This window comes from Xyrauchen texanus, chromosome 23, assembly GCF_025860055.1.
Source record: "Xyrauchen texanus isolate HMW12.3.18 chromosome 23, RBS_HiC_50CHRs, whole genome shotgun sequence".
Taxonomy (NCBI): domain Eukaryota; kingdom Metazoa; phylum Chordata; class Actinopteri; order Cypriniformes; family Catostomidae; genus Xyrauchen; species Xyrauchen texanus.
The window spans coordinates 18,292,420-18,312,130 of NC_068298.1; the positions used below are offsets into that span (position 1 = coordinate 18,292,420).

General features: G+C 38.0%; 1 protein-coding gene across 6 annotated transcripts in view; it reads right to left on the reverse strand.

The window, feature by feature from the left end:
* LOC127663196 (disks large homolog 3-like) overlaps positions 1-19,711 on the reverse strand; it is a 104,926-nt gene that overhangs the window by 441 nt on the left and 84,774 nt on the right. For 3 of the 6 annotated variants that reach the window (XM_052154695.1, XM_052154696.1, XM_052154698.1), the window contains 10 exons: positions 13,184-13,298; positions 6,134-6,310; positions 5,967-6,042; positions 3,565-3,664; positions 1,687-1,728; positions 1,331-1,381; positions 881-982; positions 562-734; positions 307-416; positions 83-174 (listed from right to left, as the gene is read on the reverse strand). In XM_052154695.1, the coding sequence (XP_052010655.1) occupies positions 83-174; positions 307-416; positions 562-734; positions 881-982; positions 1,331-1,381; positions 1,687-1,728; positions 3,565-3,664; positions 5,967-6,042; positions 6,134-6,310; positions 13,184-13,298 (1,038 nt within the window). Of the gene's footprint in view, positions 1-82; positions 175-306; positions 417-561; positions 735-880; positions 983-1,330; positions 1,382-1,686; positions 1,729-3,077; positions 3,124-3,564; positions 3,665-5,966; positions 6,043-6,133; positions 6,311-13,183; positions 13,299-13,812; positions 14,027-19,106; positions 19,598-19,711 lie in introns of those variants that run through there. The other 3 variants (XM_052154701.1, XM_052154699.1, XM_052154697.1) reach the window with 3 other exon arrangements.

Genomic DNA, 19,711 nt, shown 5'->3' on the forward strand with positions numbered 1-19,711 from the left:
AAATCTCTCTTTGTAAACAATTTAGAGAAATTACCTCATGGGAAGTTACAACAACACATAGGAAGTGGAGAAAAAAAGTTACCTGTAAAAAACTCGCCAAACTCTTGTTCAAGCTTCACTGCCTTATCAAAGACTTTACTGGCTTGCTCATATGTCTGCCTCTTATTCATTTCCCTGTTAAACACAATGAACTGTATTACATATTGTCATTTCACAATGCACAAGCATTCAAAAAGCAAGAAATGTGAAGTTAAATGATGTAAAATTATATAAAATAAAAACACCCTCTTGACTCATTTTACTTACATTAGAGCCTCCACAGATTTTGGCTTGATGAAAATGGCTATCGGATAGAGCTGTGCTTGCTGCAGTCGCTTTATGGCATTCCCAGACACATCCAGGATACAGTGTTTCCCCTAGAAGAGGATTTGAGAAACCCTTTTCATCCTTTGTCACACTTTCACTGCATGCAATAATTGCCACAGGGAAAATATTTCAAGATTAAACAAGAGTTAAGATCATTTGGCATGTTTACACTAGGGAGTGGGAGCTTTCACTGACCCTTTCAGCCACTGCCCGAACAGACAAGATGCTGGTACCGTACAGATTCTCATTGAACTGGCCGGCCTCAATAAATCTGTTGTCCTGAATGTCCTTTTCCATTTGCTCTCTCGAGGCCACAAAGTGGTAGTCCTGCCCATCCATCTCATTCTCTCGCCGAGGACGAGTTGTATCTGAGGGAAACATTAGCATTTCTTGCTTTACTTTTGAGAAGAATTAAAAAAAAAAAAAAAAGTTCCAACGGTTTGAGAAGTGCATATTCTGCAAGTAGCTAATGTGGCCTGTGGTACATTTGTTGGTCTTTTCTTATAATACTTACGTGGAACACAAGATCCAAACTTGTGGGGAAACTCTGAGATCAAGTCATCATTTACTCTGTCCTTCATTGGACCCAGGATAATCACAGGCCTTGTGTAATGGACTGAAAGGAAAACCAGAACAATGTTAATCAACACCTTATAGCCCTAAGAATTTTTTGTATTTATTTTTTAATAAATTTGTTCTGTGTACTATGTAGACATACTCTAATGTTCAACAAAGCTCCCTCCCCTGATCAATGATAGTTTCAGCTATTCCATATGAACTTGACATGTTAAAAGGTTGGCCAATCATAAGAGAGGTTATTTAAATATAGAAATTCTAACGGTAAAGTAGCAAAAACAGTCTATTTAATTCTAAGGGTCATAGAGAGAATGTAAAATGTAAAACGAATTATGACCTTCACTAACATTTTAAGTGGACATCAGGGAAAATAATTATCAATACTTACTCTCCTGTCGAATTACAGGCTCATAAGATAGAATTGTGTCCTCCTGACCCTCTGCATGATGGGAAAGGACAAAATTACCCATAAGAAACCTGATGGTTTCATTAATCAAAATGCACAAAACAATCCAGATGATCTACCATTGGGATTAAAGTGTAGGTGGTTTGACCTCTTTCTAATAATATTTTTGCTCCAGCACTTATAAACTTTGTGCCATGAAAATGATGAAGTGCAATGTTAGCACACCTTAGCTGCCTTAAATGGAATCAACTTAATGCAGACAGTTAAGCAATGAATGTCATATGCATGCAGTTTAAGTAATAAAAAGTGTAATCTTATGGATGTTTAGAGCCACTTACTGGAGCTGCTTTCACTGTCACTGGTGTTGGACGTCAAGCACTCTGTGGATAAAGGATGTTTATAAATGTTACAATGCAAACTTTTGCAAATGTAAGATTAATAGTATATCAATCACAGCTTTGAATGAATCTTTTCACCCTCTCACACCACCATGCCATGAATAAGAGAGGCTGAGTGAAGACAGAAAAAGAGAGAGAGAGAATTTTTAAGCACTAAAATGGCTGCCATTTCCTTTGAATGGAAATGGTAGGATGAGGCAGCAATAGGAAATTAAGTATTTCCCTTTCCCAATACCTCAGTGGGCTTAGATTCTCTGCTGAGCATTTCCTATGACCTTGCCAGTTTTTAGTTTATCAGACCGTGATACTGCTCCTCATGCTAAAATATACAACCTTACAGGAATCGAATATCAAACATCCCTTAGATACATTAACAACATGATAGGGCAGGGATATTTAGACATTAAACACGCAGTTAATCCAGTCTGATATGAGCTAGCTTTGAAGACATTCTGGGTCCTGAAGAGGTCTTTAATGTATTCACTCTCTTTTGAGTACAGGGCTGAACAATAAGAATGGCTTGATGGCACAGTGCCAGTGTGAGAGTTTCAGGGCAGTTGATTGAACTGTCACTTACCTTATCGTGTCAGTGCTGTTTTACCACTCAATCTCACATTTGTTTATATTATGTTTTAATGCTCTGCCAACTTAAAAACATTTGGTTTTGTGTGATGTACAGAATATTGTTGTTGCGAATTCTTCTGACTTTGATGAAAATGTCACCTAAGTATTATCTAGTTGGTTAATGTAGATGAAGTTGTCAAAATACTAGATGTAGTATAGTCTTTGAAGCATCAGTTGGAATAGGTTGAAAGTTTTAAACCAATTTGTGATGTATTGCATAATTTCTTCTAAAACAATTCTGCATTTATAGACGCCATGGAGGTATAAAAGCAGTATAATTTCCAGATATTACTACACATTGTAAACGTAGTATTTTTTGTTAAAATAAAATAATTTAATGAAGAAAAAAAGGCATATATAAAACTACATTGCTAAAATAAGAAACTTTGTTGTGGGGCAGTGAAAATGTTGGCAGGGCTGCTAAAAATCTGAACTACTGGCCTAACTGCATCAGCTGAAATATTCCTTATTGTTGAACCCTGGTGTGTTGTTCAACAATCAGATCTCTGATTTTAGAAATGTTCATTTGTGAATGACTCGTAGGTATACAATTGCAGCCGGTTGAGTTTTAGAACCGACTTAGTGGTAAGAGAAAGACAAAGGGAGAAACAGATAGAAAGAAAGAAAGAATAAAATGTGTGTGTGTGGCACAGCCGGTTGAGTTAGCTCAGAGAACAGCTGCTTGACAAGAGGAACCACACACTTACTCAAACTCTTTGATCCATAAAAGTCATCGCTTAACCCTGGGAAGTCCTGAGCGTCCCGATAGGTGAAAGCAAGAACAAAAAAGAGAGCAGAAAGGAAGAAAGAGGTTAGTGAGAGGCTGGGAGAAGAGAGGTTTAGCGCTCTTAAGGGATGGAGGTATACTAACACCATCTTGCTGTACCTTTTGTAAATAAAGTTCAAAAGACTTTATTACTGTGCAGATGCATCAGTAACAAAATAATTAGTCCAATTAGCAATGCATGTCTCTGTTTTAGTCCAAGCACAGCATTGTAAGTGTTAATGCAACCTCATATCCGCGAGAAGTTCTGAGGTTCCCTTCAGAGTAAGACAAAGGCCAGAGAGGCCCTGATTGACTGTTTTCTCAGAGATAGTTGAGGGCCAATCAGAATTCATCTCCAGGGTGAATGACAGTGACAGGATGAAGCATGAAAGACAGCGTAAGAGCACTCGTCACACGCTCATACTCACGTTCCGTCTCCACCAAATCCTGCACTATATTCTCCTTGCTCTTGTAAAACGGGAACTTGCGTGAAAGGTTGAAGCTTTTTTTGCGCTTTACTTTGACTGGCTGCAAGGAGATGAGCCGATGATGGGGGATGGAGATGAGGAATGAAACAAACACAAAAGAACAGAATGGGTTTTAATTCATTCACTGCACACATGCAAAAATATAGCCAAAGATGACGTATGGCCGCACAAACAAATGTAATTGGGGGATGTGAATGTAAAATGTAAAAAGGTGCACTTTTAAGTTCATTTTGATAAAGATTTGACTGTGAATCCAACAATAAGGAGAATGCACAACTGAACATAGACAAACTAATCCATATGTTCTTGTCCTGATTACACAAATTACAGCATGAAAACATGGCTTCTAATGCCAAATAAAAACTTGAAGCACAATGAAAAGAGTAGGCATTTACCCAGTGTTTCTCAAATCTGGTTCTGGAGGGCACCCAACACACAATTCAGCTCATGGAATACTTAACTAATGAGCAGTTTAGTTGAATCCAAGGGCTCAGAATTTAGTTGGTCAGCCCTATCAAATTCGATGAGGACAGAAAGACTGTTTGACGTGGAAATCTCAACACATTGTGTCTGGTCAGGACACAGTGTTAAATAAAAAATATTTCATTATATTATAAATGTTTTACAAGCACCCGTTTTTTGGAAGCTGCTGCCTTTGACTTTCCAGCTCATGCACTGCGGGGACAATCGCAATCAGGAGCAGCAGCATCTCTGCATTAGGGGCAAGTAGGGCTGAGCCCCGACAGAGGTGGCGCTGATGTGCAAAATGTGTGGCAGCATTATACATTTATGCTAAGAAATAATATATTTTTTGAATCATAAACTTTTGTTTATGTCCATTATACAAGAAAAAAGTAGAAATTATTTTGAGAAATTATATTAGTATTAAGGTCTGTTGTGTTGCTGCCTTTTAAACGCTCTCATTTGCTATGCATGGGGCTTGCCCATTGTCCTCTAAGTTAATCAACGGAGATCTGGAGAAGGTCATGCGCATGTGCAGTGAGCCTTTAATGATGGCCAGAGGGGCTCGTTTGCCTTTGCCCCTGAGCCAATAAAAAGCTTTAATCTGATCGGCCCCAAAATGCGTCGGTCCAACGGGAAAATGCCAGATTACCAGTCCAGCCCTGGTCTGGATCTATTTTTATCCATCATACTTATTTTAATATTAGAAGTACTAGAGCTACATTCAGGACCATAGCATCCATTATATTGGCATGCATGACAGAAAGCTTTTATGATATATTTCTTGACTCAACATGCTTAAGTGTTCCAGGGAACGTTCCAGGATGAACTTTCTTCAAGTCAATCAACTGCTGCGCTAAATGCACAAGTTTTCAAAACTTTTTTCATTGTCCCTGAACACAACATGCCACATGAGAAACACATCTCTGACATAAATGACAATTCTGCTTTAATTGCCGTTTAATTGGCCAAAATAATGTGCTGCTTTTTTCAAGCTTTCTTTTTGTTATTATGCATTTTGGCGCTTTATTATCATGCATTAACTCATAACAATTGATGTATTCAGTCATGTCATTGAATCAGAGACCCTCTAAGCCTTTACTCTAAATCCAAAACACAAAAGAGACCAAAATACCAGGTATAAATGATGATGGAGCCTGTTAACATGCTTCTGAATGCATCTTAATACCAGTGAATAAACAGGGCGCACACATACAGCGGGAATGTGAGAGACGGAGAGTAAAATCAAAACTGATGCACTAGGTTAAAATGTTTTTATTGGTTCTTTGTCAAAATGACAAAGAGGCATTTGGAATTATCCGTCAAGGTTTCAAAATCTGTCAAATCGGGTAAAGTGATTGTTTGTGTCCCACCCTGATAAGCCACTGATCTGAAATAAATGTTCTAGTGGCTCCAGAGTAATAAGCCATCTTTCATTTATGGCTCAGGTGAATGTCTTAAAAAAAGTTTGTGAGTGTAATTAGCAAAGAGGAGTAGAAAAATAGCAGAATTCAATCAGCCTACTTCAAACATTCTTCTCAAATACTATTGAGAAAATAGGAGTGCAATTTAAAAGCTATCTCCAGGTATTACAAACCTTGGCTGAATCAGGTGTGTGGCAAGGGAAACATCAAATATGTGAATTATTGAGGGGCCTCCAGGACCAGGATAGAGACCACTGATCTAACATAGCTGATTATGATGGCACAATGAGTGTGTATTTGTAACTGTACACTTTTGTGTGCATGCTGCTCTGAGAAATAAGATTCTCAGTAATAGAAGACTCCAGGATCTGTGAGAAGTCACCAATTCCCACACTCAGGGGAAGTAGGGCAGCTCCCATGAGTCCCTCACAAGAGGAGAACCAGCTTGCCACTTACCCTGTTAGACTCAATCATGCCCGTCCTGGCGTGGAACTTGACTGTTTTTAACCGTGCACGCTCCTTCTTTTCCACCCTGTGGATCAAAAAATGAAAAGGTTTGGTAGAGATTACCCAGGGTGAAATGTTAGATTGCATTCTGGCTTTTTTTTTTGGCAGAACTGTACCTTTTCTTGCTTGGTATGACCCCAATCTGCTCACTCTCCCCGTGGGGTGTAACTAACCGTGCCTGCCACCACTCGTCATCAGAGGCGTTGATGACATGCAGGATGTCCCCATAAGAGAAACTCAGCCCCTGGCTGGGCAGACAACTGTCCCTGGTCCTGTCATAGTCAAAGAGAGCCCTGGGAAAACAAAATGTACAATATGTCTATGAACAGTCTACTACTACAGGGTTCGTTCAGGTTGCATTGGAAGACATCTGTATTTGAGTGAAGCATAGGCCTGGGGTATACATCAAAGTCCCTTTAAGGCCATTTAGTTCACTGAGTGGCCATCCCGGTGATCCTCCGGGCAGCTAATTTCTTTGTAGGTAAAAGGAATACTTGTACAGCTACTGGAAAATTCTACATTCCAGAGTAAACAGATAGACAATGCATCTATTAAAAATATGATTGGCTATTGACTGAAAATGGGACTTTTATTCCTACAGCCACCATATGCATGTTATTTCTCTTATTCATTTTCTATGAGTGGTCTGTCTGCCACACCTTTTATGGTCTCTGTATTTGCATAGCAGCAAAATAAGCTATATCTAGGGCCGGGTATCGAGTTCGATACATTTTAGGCACCGACCGAATTGCCTCTAAACAAATGAGTATTGAAAAATGTATTGTTGTTCGGTACCAAATTTCTCGTAAACGTCAGTGATAAGCATGTAGCATGCTAGATGTGCCCAAATCTAAAAGTGCAGATGGGTAGAGAATGCAAGGATGAAGCTTCTTTGCCAGAGAGATGTTGCCCTTCCGTTGTAAAGCCATCTTTCAAAAAGTTGAAAAAAATAAATGCACTTATTTTTTTCGTTTCATTTGAACTTTTAGTTAAAATAAATAAAAAAATAAAGTTCAAAGTTTGAAATCAAGGTGTCTTGCTTTATTGTGTAAGCTTAACCATAACCATGTTTACCGAAAATGATCCCATAGTACCACCTAGCATCCAACCAGTAGTAATACCGGTGTCCGTCATTTTCCTGCTTTTGTCCAGTTTTTGTTTTTTTTTCTCCTCGACCAAAGTATCGAAAAAGGAACCAGTATCAAAGTCAAGATATCGGTATCAATATCTTAATTTTTGAACGATACCCAGCCCTAGCTATATCTCTGTGCATGATTATCAATGTTTTTAATTTAGCATATGCTCTCACCTGTATATATAGTGATATGTAAAACACTTCCTACAGAGTCAGTGCCCCTTGATCAATCTATTGTTAAGTATCTTGCTCAAGGGCACAATGGTGATGGTGATAGAGGACCCCAGTAACTCTTCTTGAGAGGGAAACCAGATAGCAGATGATGCTGAACACAGCAACAAAGTAGGGGCATTGTGTCCAGAGCAGAATGTCTTTACCTTTTCAGACAGGTTGATCGAAATGAAGGGAGGGAAACCTGTGAAGCAAGTCTTCCTGTTTCTCTGCATACCTCTCTGTCAGGATATACTAATTACAAGCCCACTTTAGAGTATGAGGACAACGACAAGCCTCTGTTTTAAGACTTGAGCAGTTTAGGGTGGGATCCACACTGGCTGACATGTCAGTACTTCTTTGAAACACCTTAAACACATCACTGCATTCACAGGAATGCAAAAACACTTTGAGATCGCACACTCAACAATAACAAATGTGGTCAGCTGATTCATGAGCCCTTGGCAGCTGAGCACTGTGTTAGTGTATAATTCTTTCACCGTAAAAGGTATCGTTCACCCAAAAAATTTAAATTCTTCATTTACTCATTCTGATATTGTCCTAAATATGTATGACTTTCTTACATGGAACACAAAAGGAGATGTTAGGCAGAACGTTAGCTTCAGTCACCATTCACTTGCATTGCATCTTTTAATCACACAATGAGAGTGAATGGTGACTGACTTTCCACCTAGCATCTCCTTTTGTGTTACACAGAAGAAGGAATGTCATATGGGTTTGGAAGGTGAAAGTGAGTAAATGAGGAAGGAAGCAAGTAGTCAAGCACCCTCTAATCATCACGATCTTCCACCAAATTACACAGTGGGAGCAAGACACTGTGGCTTGAAGGCCTCTCCAGGTCTCCGTCTAACCATTAGACGACCATGTGATGGATCAGTGAATATCTGGGGGTGCTTCAGCAAGGCGGGAATCAGGCAGATTTGTCTTTGCGAAGGACGCATTAATCAAGCCACCTACAAGGTTATCCTGGAAAAAAACTTGCTTTTTACTGCTCTGACAATGTTCCCAAACTCTGAGGATTGGTTTTTCCAGCAGGACAATGCTCCACACCACACAGTCAAGGTCAATCAAGGTGTGGATGGAGGACCAACAGATCAAGACCCTGTCATGGCCAGCCCGATCTCTAGACCTGAACCCCACTGAAAACCTCTGGAATGTGATCAAGAGGAAGATGGGTGGCCACAAGCCAACAAACAAAGGCGAGCTCTTTGAATTTTTGCCACAGGATTGGCATAAACAGCAATGTGAAAGACTGGTGGCGAGCATGCCAAGACGAATGAAAGCTGTGATTGAAAATCAGGGTTATTGCACCAAATATTGATTTCTGAACTCTTCCCAAGTTCAAACATTAATATTGTGGTTTAAAAATTAATATGAACTTGTTTTCTTTGTATTATTTTAGGTCTGAAAACACTGCATCTTTGTTATTTTGACCAGTTGTCATTTTCTGCAAATAAATTACCTAAATAAATATATTTTTATTTGGGAGAAATGTTGTCAGTTCTTTATAGAATAAAACAAACACATACCTATAAATAGTAACTCTAGAGAAACTGATAATTTTGCAGTGGTCTCATTTAGCATAATATGAGGTAAAGCAGCACAATTTATGATACCAACGTTGTCAGATTTTACTGCTGATTTGAAGCATGTCATTTCAACATAAGATTGGCAAGCAGTTTTAGAGATTCCGGTGTTCCGCCATTCAAGTAATATATGAGCTGCACTGTCATGACTGGAAATAGCCTCCTGTAAGCATTCCAAAGATGGCCGCCCGCCAGTGAACTGACTTGCTAGAAAGACTTTGAAAAGGTGCTTAACTCTTTCCCTGCCAGCGTTTTTTAAAAAAAGTTGCCAGCCACCGCCAGGTTTTTTGACGATTTTCGCTAAATTTTAATGGCCCGCAGAATATTTTCTTCCATGAATATATGAAGATGCTATATATCAAAATAAAGATCTGAGTCTCTGCTTTTAGGCAAAAAAAAAAACAATTTTATTTTATCTTCATTTGTTCTTTTTTTATTGCCACTTGAACAGAGGTAGGTTTTGTCAAAAACAACATTTCGGACAAAAAGCTGAGAAAAAGGCATTTTTATCAAACAAGTGCTTTAGTATTAGTATGGTGTTCCACTTCACGTTTGAGACGATCGCAGTCTGCTTCTTTGATCAAAGAGTTGCGTACTCTTTCAAAACATGCGTGCGGGTCTTCCTTACCGTATACCACCTAAAACACGGATACCCGGAAAATTCCGTGTTTGGCGGGGAAGCGTTTTTTCATAAAACCCGGAAAATTCTGTGTTTGGCGGGGAAAGAGTTAAGAGGAGCTAACTCCAGGTTTTTTTTTTTATTATTTCATCCAATCTGTTCACAAACAAACAATACTCGGAACGTCTATGATTTTTTTCCCCTCAGATGTCGACTATGATTTGTTTTTTACTATGTGCATACGTGCGCTATAGCTCGAGCTGGGTTCTAGTTCTGCCTGTGCGCACTCTATTCTAAATTGTAATGCTATACTAAGCCATTTTATAGTTATTTATTTTTGGCCTTTTGCTTTGGCAGTATCTTTCTCTACACATCGTCAACTGTACTGGTGCAGTGGTGCTGGAAGACCTTATATGGTGACGGTTTGGGCATGTTTTATGCAAATTACTAACTTCGCACACAAGCTCCTTCGTTTACAATAATTAGATTCATTAACATTAGAACAAGGGTGGAGTCACGTCCACGCCACGCCATGTGAAGTTTGGACGTGTGAACGGCGAACTCTGAGCACTATGCTAGTTTTAACACTAGCAATTCAAAATTTGAAATCAACGAAATTCGCTGAGGTGGTTACAAGAGCAGGATGTCGAGAAATGGATCGATTTCACCAAATCCTGAATTCCAAAAAATGTTAAAGGCTAAAATCAATGTTTGGAAGGCACTTAAGGCGGTTCTTAGGGGCTGGATCATAGGGTACACCTCATTCACCAAAAATCCAAAGCACGAGAACTCGTGGATATTAAAAGTGCTGAGGCAGAGCTGAAGCACTGAATGTCATCTGATGGCCTCAGAGAATTGACCTGATTGAAATACAGATATAATACTATTTTGTTATGGAAGGTGTAGTTTTGGCAATTCAGGGAAAACAGTCATACTTTGATCTTATGCAACAGAATTGGCTCCAATTTTGCTAGAAGTTTATACAGAATCATTAAAGAATGGAAAACCTCTGGCAACCATGACACAATCACGGATCAGCCTGGATCAGTCTGATTCTTAAAAAGGACAAAGATCCAAGTGAGTTACCATCCATTTTCCCTGATCCAGCTAGATGTTAAAATATTATCAAATAGTTTGGCTAACCGATTAAGTTATAACATCTCACATATAGATCAGGTGGGGTTTATTCGGACCCTAGCTCTTCTGATATCAATAGGCGTTTCGTCAGTATCATGTGGTTAGCGGTTAATGATCAGACTCCGGTCCCTGCCATCTCACTTGATGCCGAAAAGGCGTTTGATATGGTAGAATGGGATTATCTTTTTAAGATTTTGGAAATGTACTGGTTTGGTAATACTTCTATTGGTTGGATTATGTTACTTTATAGACACCCGGTAGTGGCTATACAAAGGAATGGATTAATTTCAGATTATTTTACTCTGCATAGGGGCACCTGGCAGGGTTACCCTATTTCCCAATTATTGTTCTGTCTTGACCTGGAACAATTAGCAGCCAAGATAAGAAATGAGGATATTTTCAAGGGGTGGTGGCGGGAGGTATGGCGCATAAGATTTTGCTTTACACAGATGATATTTTATTATTTGTCTCCATCCCTACTAGATCTATGACTTGCCTCCACAGAATTATTAATTCCTTTTCCAAGTTCTCAGGATACAGAGTTAATTGGTCTAAATCTGAAGCTTTGGCTCTGACAGCCTACTGCCTGGTAATGGCCTTTCAGCCGGGTGCCTGCCAGTCACCCAAACAGGGCATTAAGTATTTAGGTATTTTATTCCCAGGAAATTTGTGTGATTTTGACCTTTACTAAAAAGGTTTTCGAACGATGTGGACAGGTGGGCTTCATTATATTTATCTATAATTGGGAAGGTTAATGTTATTAAAATGAATTGTTTTCCAACATTCTACTACGTGCCACAATCTCTCCCTATAGATGTACCCCTCTCTTATTTCAAGCAATTAGATTGCATAGCGAAGTCCTTCATTTGGAATGGTAAACGTCCCAGAACACATTTCAGTAAGTTACATAGGCCGATTGACAAAGGTGGGCTAGGCCTACCCAAGATTTTTCTTTATTATTATGCGTTCGGTCTCAGACATTTGGCTCATTCGTCACTTCTACCTGAGAGAGCACCTCCTTGATTTTGTATAGTGAAGTTCTTGCCCCATTTTGCAATTGCAAAGCCTTTCTACTTTAATTACAAAAAAAACAAAAAACATTAGAACAAGGGTAAGAACAAATTCATGTGCGTATGCACCTGTTGCGAATCAGGCAGAAATGTTTCTTCAAAACTTTCTATACGTGCAAGAATGCAAAATACATGCAATTACTAGTCAGGGATCCCACTCTTTTCAAGACTCAATTGTCTAGGACATTTTATACACCACACGGTTGTAAAAACGCAAGAGGTCATTTAAATTGTGGTTATTGGAAGATTTTTTTTACTCCGTATTTGAAAGTTTCATAAAATTTCATCACCAATATATTTAACAAAATATGTTATTATTATTATTAAATTACATTTAACATGATCTTTTTACCCATTTCAGGCATCCATTTAAAGAAAGCTTTTATTTGAGTATTTCTGTGTTTTTGACAGTACTTTCTCCAGATAAGCACTTTGCTACATTATCCAGTGTAAAAATTAAACCCCAAAAAGCTGTGATTTAATTAAATAAATATATAGCGTGTACGTACGGAGCATGTAACAATCATGATAAGATGATTTCAATGTATGAGCGGCTGTCTTCACACATTTATTTTTCATTCAGTTATTTATTTAATTAAATTGCAGCCTTTTGTGTTTTAATATTCACACTTGGACATATTGTGATTTTAAATTTATTAATTGTGGATTCAAACATTCATTTTCATCCCAAATATGTCAAATTCCGTGACATTATAAATTTTATAGCCAATGCAGTTTTTACCCTGTCCATGTTTTCCTTATTGCAGAAATCATAGGGCCCTACATGTCATAATGGTGGTATAAGCGGAGTCCTATCATTGAATTATTAACAATTAATTCACATTCTGAGGTGTAAAGGCCGCTATCGCCTCAGAGCGTGAATTATTATTATTTATTTTTTTTAATCTGCAGTCCTGCCGTCGTCATTGAGTAAAGTTTAAAACTAAAAGTTTTATTATACTAAAATACTTTCCATGCCTGGAAAACTGCATTGCATTTCAAAATGACAGGATTTCCAGGAGGTGGCAGAACCCACGTACAAATCTGTAGCAGAACTAACAGTTTGACTGACCAATGTCAGACAGACAAAGCATTTAGAGAACTTGTTTGAAAACAAGCAATATTTTTCTGTTTGATGAAGCTACTTGACCAATTAATGACATAAATTACATAATGGCACATTAGCTATGTCATCATGGGTAGTGTGGCATAGTGGGTAAATATATTAGCTGGTAACAAAAAGCCTTTAGGTTTAAACCCCACTAATGTTGATTGATCCATAAGCGATCTCCATTTAGCCCTAGGTTACATCACATAAAGTTGCTCTAATTCATGGTTCTGAATAGACTGTGAGTGCATGTGTCATATGTGAATATGATGGAAGATACCTGACATAGAGGGAGCGTTTCTCACTGGTGCGGAGGGAGCCCGAGCCAGAGCTCATGCTGCTGTTCATCATCTGCTCCCTCAAGTCGTGGATCTTGGATTCAAAACGACTGTATTCTGAAAAGAGACAATGCACACAGTCCACCAGTTACAAATATATCTACGGTGATATTCTGGGCTTTTGTAAAGGTTTTATTAGTGGATGTGCTCATTGAGCAGGGCAAAAGGAAAGCTCAGCAGCTTATTGAGAACTGATTAATGACCTGAGGAACAGATGGATATTAATCATGTATCTGCTTGAGCTATGTGCTAATATCTCCTGCCAGGTAATTAATTATGCATATTAATTAAGTAGAACATGCACTATTCAGTATAAAGGAATGAAAATTTCCAACAAATGTCGGACCCTAATCATTTTACATAGTGAACAAGGCACTCATTTCTGGAGCAACACTGAAGCATGACGTCCGATTCTTTGGCGGCGTCTTAATTAAATGTGTACACCTCTGCTGCAGTGTGGTCGTGCAACTCGCAAGCTTAGCAACCAATTCACACAGACTCACATGCAAACAACAGTGGACTAACAAATGTGACAGAGCCAATGAAGGAGTATTGTTTTGTAAAGCTTTACCTTGAAACTTTAGATAGTCCATAACAAGACATTTTTTACTTGCTTTGTACCTTTAGATCCCCGGATCAAAGGGTGACTTTCAAAAAACAGATACATAGGCAGGAATTCCATTTTTATGAAAATACAAAACTTGAGAACTCATAAAAGCAGTAACTCTACAATCGAAGTCTAAAGCTCAACGCAAAGCCAAAACTTGGACTTCAAAGTCAGCAGAAACCGCACCTGCAGGGAGCTCAGCTGTACACACCCTGCCTGGGCAAACGGGTTAACAGCATGTTGGAATGACAGGGCAAGGTTAAGTAACCTGACACCACCTGCCTTTAACCACACCCCAGAGGAGAAGTGGAAGGAAACAGCTAAATAGACTTCATTAAAAAAAAATTAAAAAAAACAATAATAACAAAAAGAGAAGCCAAACATAGTACTGCATCAGAGAGAAATTAGTGAGAAAGACTGCAAAATACATAATAACATATATCATTATAGACATTGGTAGCTTTAAAATACACTGCCAACATCTTATAATTATAAAGAATACAAATTTAACTAATTAACCCCACTAGCCAGACACACTGACACCATGAGGAATACAATACATATGTGCCAGACAGCCTGTCAGACACCGGGTCCACAACATTTAAAGGCTAATAGAGTAAAGCAAGATCTCTTATGTGTGACCCATCACAATAGGATCTGTGGAGAATGTGGACCAGCTCTGCATCGTGCTTGCATGGTCTCACTTGCCTTTATTATGTGTAGGGCTTTTATTTTTGGGGAGTGGGGATTTGCTGCAGGCTGCCACTTTGTAAACGCAGTTATATAATGTTGCAGCCATAGCATGTACAGACTAGGTTGTGATGAGTACACTCATCTCAGTGTGTCAATGACATGCACGTTAGACTCAAATAGGTTTTATTTTTTTGGTGATTAACATTTTTTATTGATTCATAAATAAACAAATAAAAGCAAAAACATATACAAACAGAATCAATACTTAACCCCATCCAGCTTCAAACTACCACCACACCTACACACGCGCTGTAGCTAGACCTTCTTTCCTTTATTTACGGACATGACGTAATAACAAATAATTTGCCCATAGACATGTGCTGGGTGAAACAGATGACAGAAAAGTGTATATGCGCATGGAGGTGTGCAGTCTCTTAGAACACGCGCATCTAAAAGGTTCTAACACTTTCTTTGTTTCAGTCATCTGAATTTTTTTTTACAGTATCATCTGAGTGATGTAAATGACCTCAAACATCTCATCTCAGGAGGTGTTTTGTAGGGATGCACCGATACCACTTTTTCTCTTCCAATCCGATTCGATATCTGAAATCTCAGTACTGGCCGATACCAGTGTTGTTTTTGTCATAATCAGTTTATAATATCTATACCTCACTGAAAGATGCTAATTATATGTAAAGAAACACAAACCATTAACTACACATTATTTCAATATGAATGTACAAACTATTAAGAAAAAGTTTATTTTTAACTAGTCTACTGGATAATGCTGGAGCAAAATTAACAGTAATTCCAGTCTAAGTGTTCAGTAGAAAAGAAGGCAGTGTTTTATTTTTGCCAAAAAACATTAAACTTGTATCTGGACTTTAAAGGATTCAGACCTCTTTTATTGTTCAATTTAATTGTAAGGTATCAGATCACTATTGATTCACAGTTTTTTTTTGGAACCCATTAAACTTAAATATTGTCATAATTTGTAAACATAATAATAATGCATTATTATTATTATTGACTTTAAGAATTTTAAATACAACAGTAGCCTAATATATTTCAATCATGCACCTTTAACTTTAAAACCCTCTGGCTATTATTTTGACATTCTGAACTCTCCAGGAGGTTCTGTAATTGTCTGTTTGTAGGCAATTTCACAGTAGTTTCATTTCAAATTAACTTCTTATGCTTTTTATTCACATTCTGGTAAAATGCACCTCCAGTGCCGTTCTAAATGCATATTATAAGTGAACCGATCTATTGAGCATCTACATCCGAGATGTTGTTCGTGAGTAGAGCTCAAATCTTTTGCAACGAGTGAAGGCTAAAAATAGCCGCGTGTGTCTGTCAACAGAGCAGTGGCATTCAATTACGCGCAGGCGCTGCACATGCATATTATAATTTACTTATTAAACACAGCCCTTTGTGATTCACAGAGCTATCGCACGTCTTCAAGTGGCTTTGAATAAAATGCATGAGTCATATGAACTACTTCAATGGTGTTTTTATGGTTCTTTTATGTCATTTTTGGAGCTTGACATTAACGAACATGACTAATACACAGTATTAGTCATGTACCAGTAGAGTACCAGTAGAGTGGTGGTGGTGTAGTGGGCTAATGCACATAAGTGTTCATCAGAAGGTCGCTGGTTCGATCCCACAGCCACCACCATTGTGTCCTCGAGCAAGACACTTAAATCCAGGTTGCTCCAGGGGGGTTGTCCCTGTAATAAGTGCACTGTAAGTCGCTTTGGATAAAAGCATCTGCCAAATGCATAAATGTAAATGTAGTATCAGATTTGGATCAGGCTCGTCGGAGCGATACCGAATCCATCTAAAAGCTTCAGTATCCGAGCCGATGCATCCCTAGAGTTTTCAGTTCAGTTCACTTTATTTCCACAGAGCAGTACATTGTGAATGCATCTCTGCAGCCTATAACCTACATCTGTGATTAAAACATAAAATAATACAAAAACACATCAATCTCGAACCATGATTTACATTTCAGTGATTATTATCATCATTATAATTATTGTTTACATTTATAATTGTTTTTATGTCTTCATTTGAGTGAGTAATTTTTCACCATGATGTTAAGATGGATTCTTGCCTGACGATAAATGGAAAGGTGTGTGTGTGTGTGGTGTGTGTGTGTGTGTGTGTGGGTGTATATATATATATATATATATGTATATATATATATATATATATATATATATATATATATATATATATAATTCTTTTATCACTTCATTATTTTAATTTATTTTTCATTTCGAGTGTAATTTCAATTTAGAAGTGTATTTGATTTAAGTTTTTTGTTTTTTAAATAAATTAATTACATTTTCTATGTAAAATCACTAAAGAAAGAATATTCACCGATCCCTCAGCCAGGGGTTGCTGACGTAATTGGATATTGCGAGATATATATATATATATATATCATGAAGGAGGAAACAAAACTAATTTATTCACACACACTATGTATTTTCCCGGACAACGAAAGAGAATGTACAGATGAAGTAGGTTCGTTGCCCTTCACAACTGTTGTAAAACCATCTTTCAACAACACAACACACATTTTAATTGCACTTATTTTTTTCCATTTTCATTAGAATTTTTAGGTCAAATAAATAAAAAAGTTCAAAGTTTGAAATCAAGGCGTCTTGCTTTATTGGGCTTAACGCTAACCCTGCTTAATGAAAATAATCCATAGTACCACCTAGCTTCCAACCAGCGGTAATACCAGTGTTCGTTGTTTTTCTGTGAAGTTTTTTTCTATGACCAACCGACCAATCAAAACTTGGTCGACCAAGACTCTTCTCATCGACTAACATTTGGTCTACTATAAGGGAGCAGCCCTAACTTGCTCATTAATTAAATTGTTAAATTGTAAAACATATATAGTGTAGCTTTAAGAGTATTTTAGTAGATTTGATTCCTTTTGTACCCTAAATTATACAGCCTGTATAAAGTTTTCTTGAAAGTTTGTTCTGGTGAGCTGTTACGAACCACCAAAACGAACTCAAAAACATCTTCGTTTGGGTCAGATTTTGTTCCAAATCAGTGGTTCTCAACCAGGGGGTCAGGACTCACTAGGGGGCCTCAGCACACTTCCGGGGGGCCTCAAGATCTCTTAAAATTATTTAAAATATTATAGATTATTATAATTTTTAGAGAGAGTACAAGAATGTGTCCATCAGTGTCTTGTATTGCTTGCTGTATGCAAAAAAAAAAAGACAAATTAATAAAACATCTAACATTCAGGTGTGTTAAATGTGGCTTCCAAGGCCAAATAAGAGAATTGGTTCATTTAAAGTTTGCTGTCTTTATTGGACACAAATACCTCACCTGTTCAAGTTCAAACACTGCCACCAAGTTAATGTATTACATTAAGAGTTCAAATTTGAACAGAAACCAAATAGACTCTGTCTTATGCACAGACATACTCAAGTAAAAAGCCACAATGTCTCTTATAATGCCAGCTCCCACCTATTTCAATGAGCTATTCTGGCATGGATTAATATGTCACTTCTATTTCTATGTAGACGTAAGAGCCCTTGGGAGAGAGAGTCAGTCCATTTATACTCCAGTAGCATCTGACTAAGGAGAGAAGGAATATGGGGGAGAGCGTGCCGAAACAAATAAACTTACACTGCAACATTCCTGTCATTGCACACATAGGCATCAGAGAATTAACTATGCATTGCATTTTACATGCTAAATAACACAAAGAATTTACAGACATTTATGTCTGTTCAAAGACAATAATCGATTTCCTGTCCTCTTTGTCAGTCAAATATGCCAAAGTGTTCAGAGTTGTATACAGCTAATTTAAAACTGAATATACATATTTAATATACACAAGACAAATTATGCCACTAAGGTTTCATTCAATTGCTATGCTGAATGACAGCAATGCTAAACATTTCTTATGGTAAGGTGACTTCCTGAAAGTGCCCTACCCTGCACCTGTCCTGAGCACTGCAGGAAGCTCCATAAAGTTTCTTTAAACAAACATGATGGCGAAGCGTCTGGCCTAAAAGGGCAAAATATGCCGGATCAGTTTGACAGAACTGAAGCTCAGTTCAAAGGTGAATTGCATTATTTGCGATTGCTTAATGAAAACATAATTTAGCTTCTGTTAATGTCCTATAGGAAGCTCTAAATTGTATGCTCATGCGTTTTGGCATATTTATGCTTTGAATAAGAAACACTTTTCCACGAAATCGTCGCGAGCAAACAGTCTACCCATGTCGCGCGGCAACAAAACATAAATGACAAAACATAAGGGGCTAAAAGCAATATTCATGACATCTGCTCAACGATTAAGCAGTTTAAATAAGTTCGTGATTTTTATGAAACTTTTAAAAACACAACATTTTAGCGTTTAACTGGAGTAAATAGAAATCAATTGAGATCGAACAGCAATGCTTTCCCTTCCAGTACAACATAGGCTGTTACAAGAATAAAACATTTACTTTTGCTAACTTAGTTCAGAATAAAGTAACACATTCTGGTAGTTTCCGTATGAATATGAGTTGAGGTGTTCTTACCCGGCGGCGGCTAAAGCGCTGTTCAGTTCAACCTCTTGTTGTCCTACTCACTCCAAATAACATTTTAACGTTTAAAAAAGCCAAACAATAGGAAATAAGACAGTGAATGCTGCGCTCTGGTTACGTGAAGGCAAAATATCGTTTCGTTTAGTTTCGAAATCGGAACGAAAGGTAAATAAATAGTCAAGAATGTAATAAAAAATGTTTCGGTCTGTCCTGCTTTGCTCCTCCCATTCCAACAGCGGCACCTCAGCAGAGTTTCATTCGCCCTCGAGACGCGGGAATTTAATCCGTCCCGCTCACGCGACCAGCTCGCGATTATTCCATCTCTTCTGTCAGCGAGACTTTCATAGCTATCCTGCAGATGGACGCTTATTATGTGGCATAAATAGGCTTTATGTAAGCAGTAAAGTCAGACGCTTCCTCTGCGGTCTTCAGTCCATTAGTTCTTTCCCCCTCTCTTTTTTCCCCCTCTCACGTTGATCCCTCCCACTTCTGGCACTGTTTCATTCCAGTCCTACTTTCATTCACGCTAGTGAAACTACAATGGAAGTGAGGCTGTTCTCTTGGACAGAGATCAAGTCTTTCTTATTCAACTCACTTGA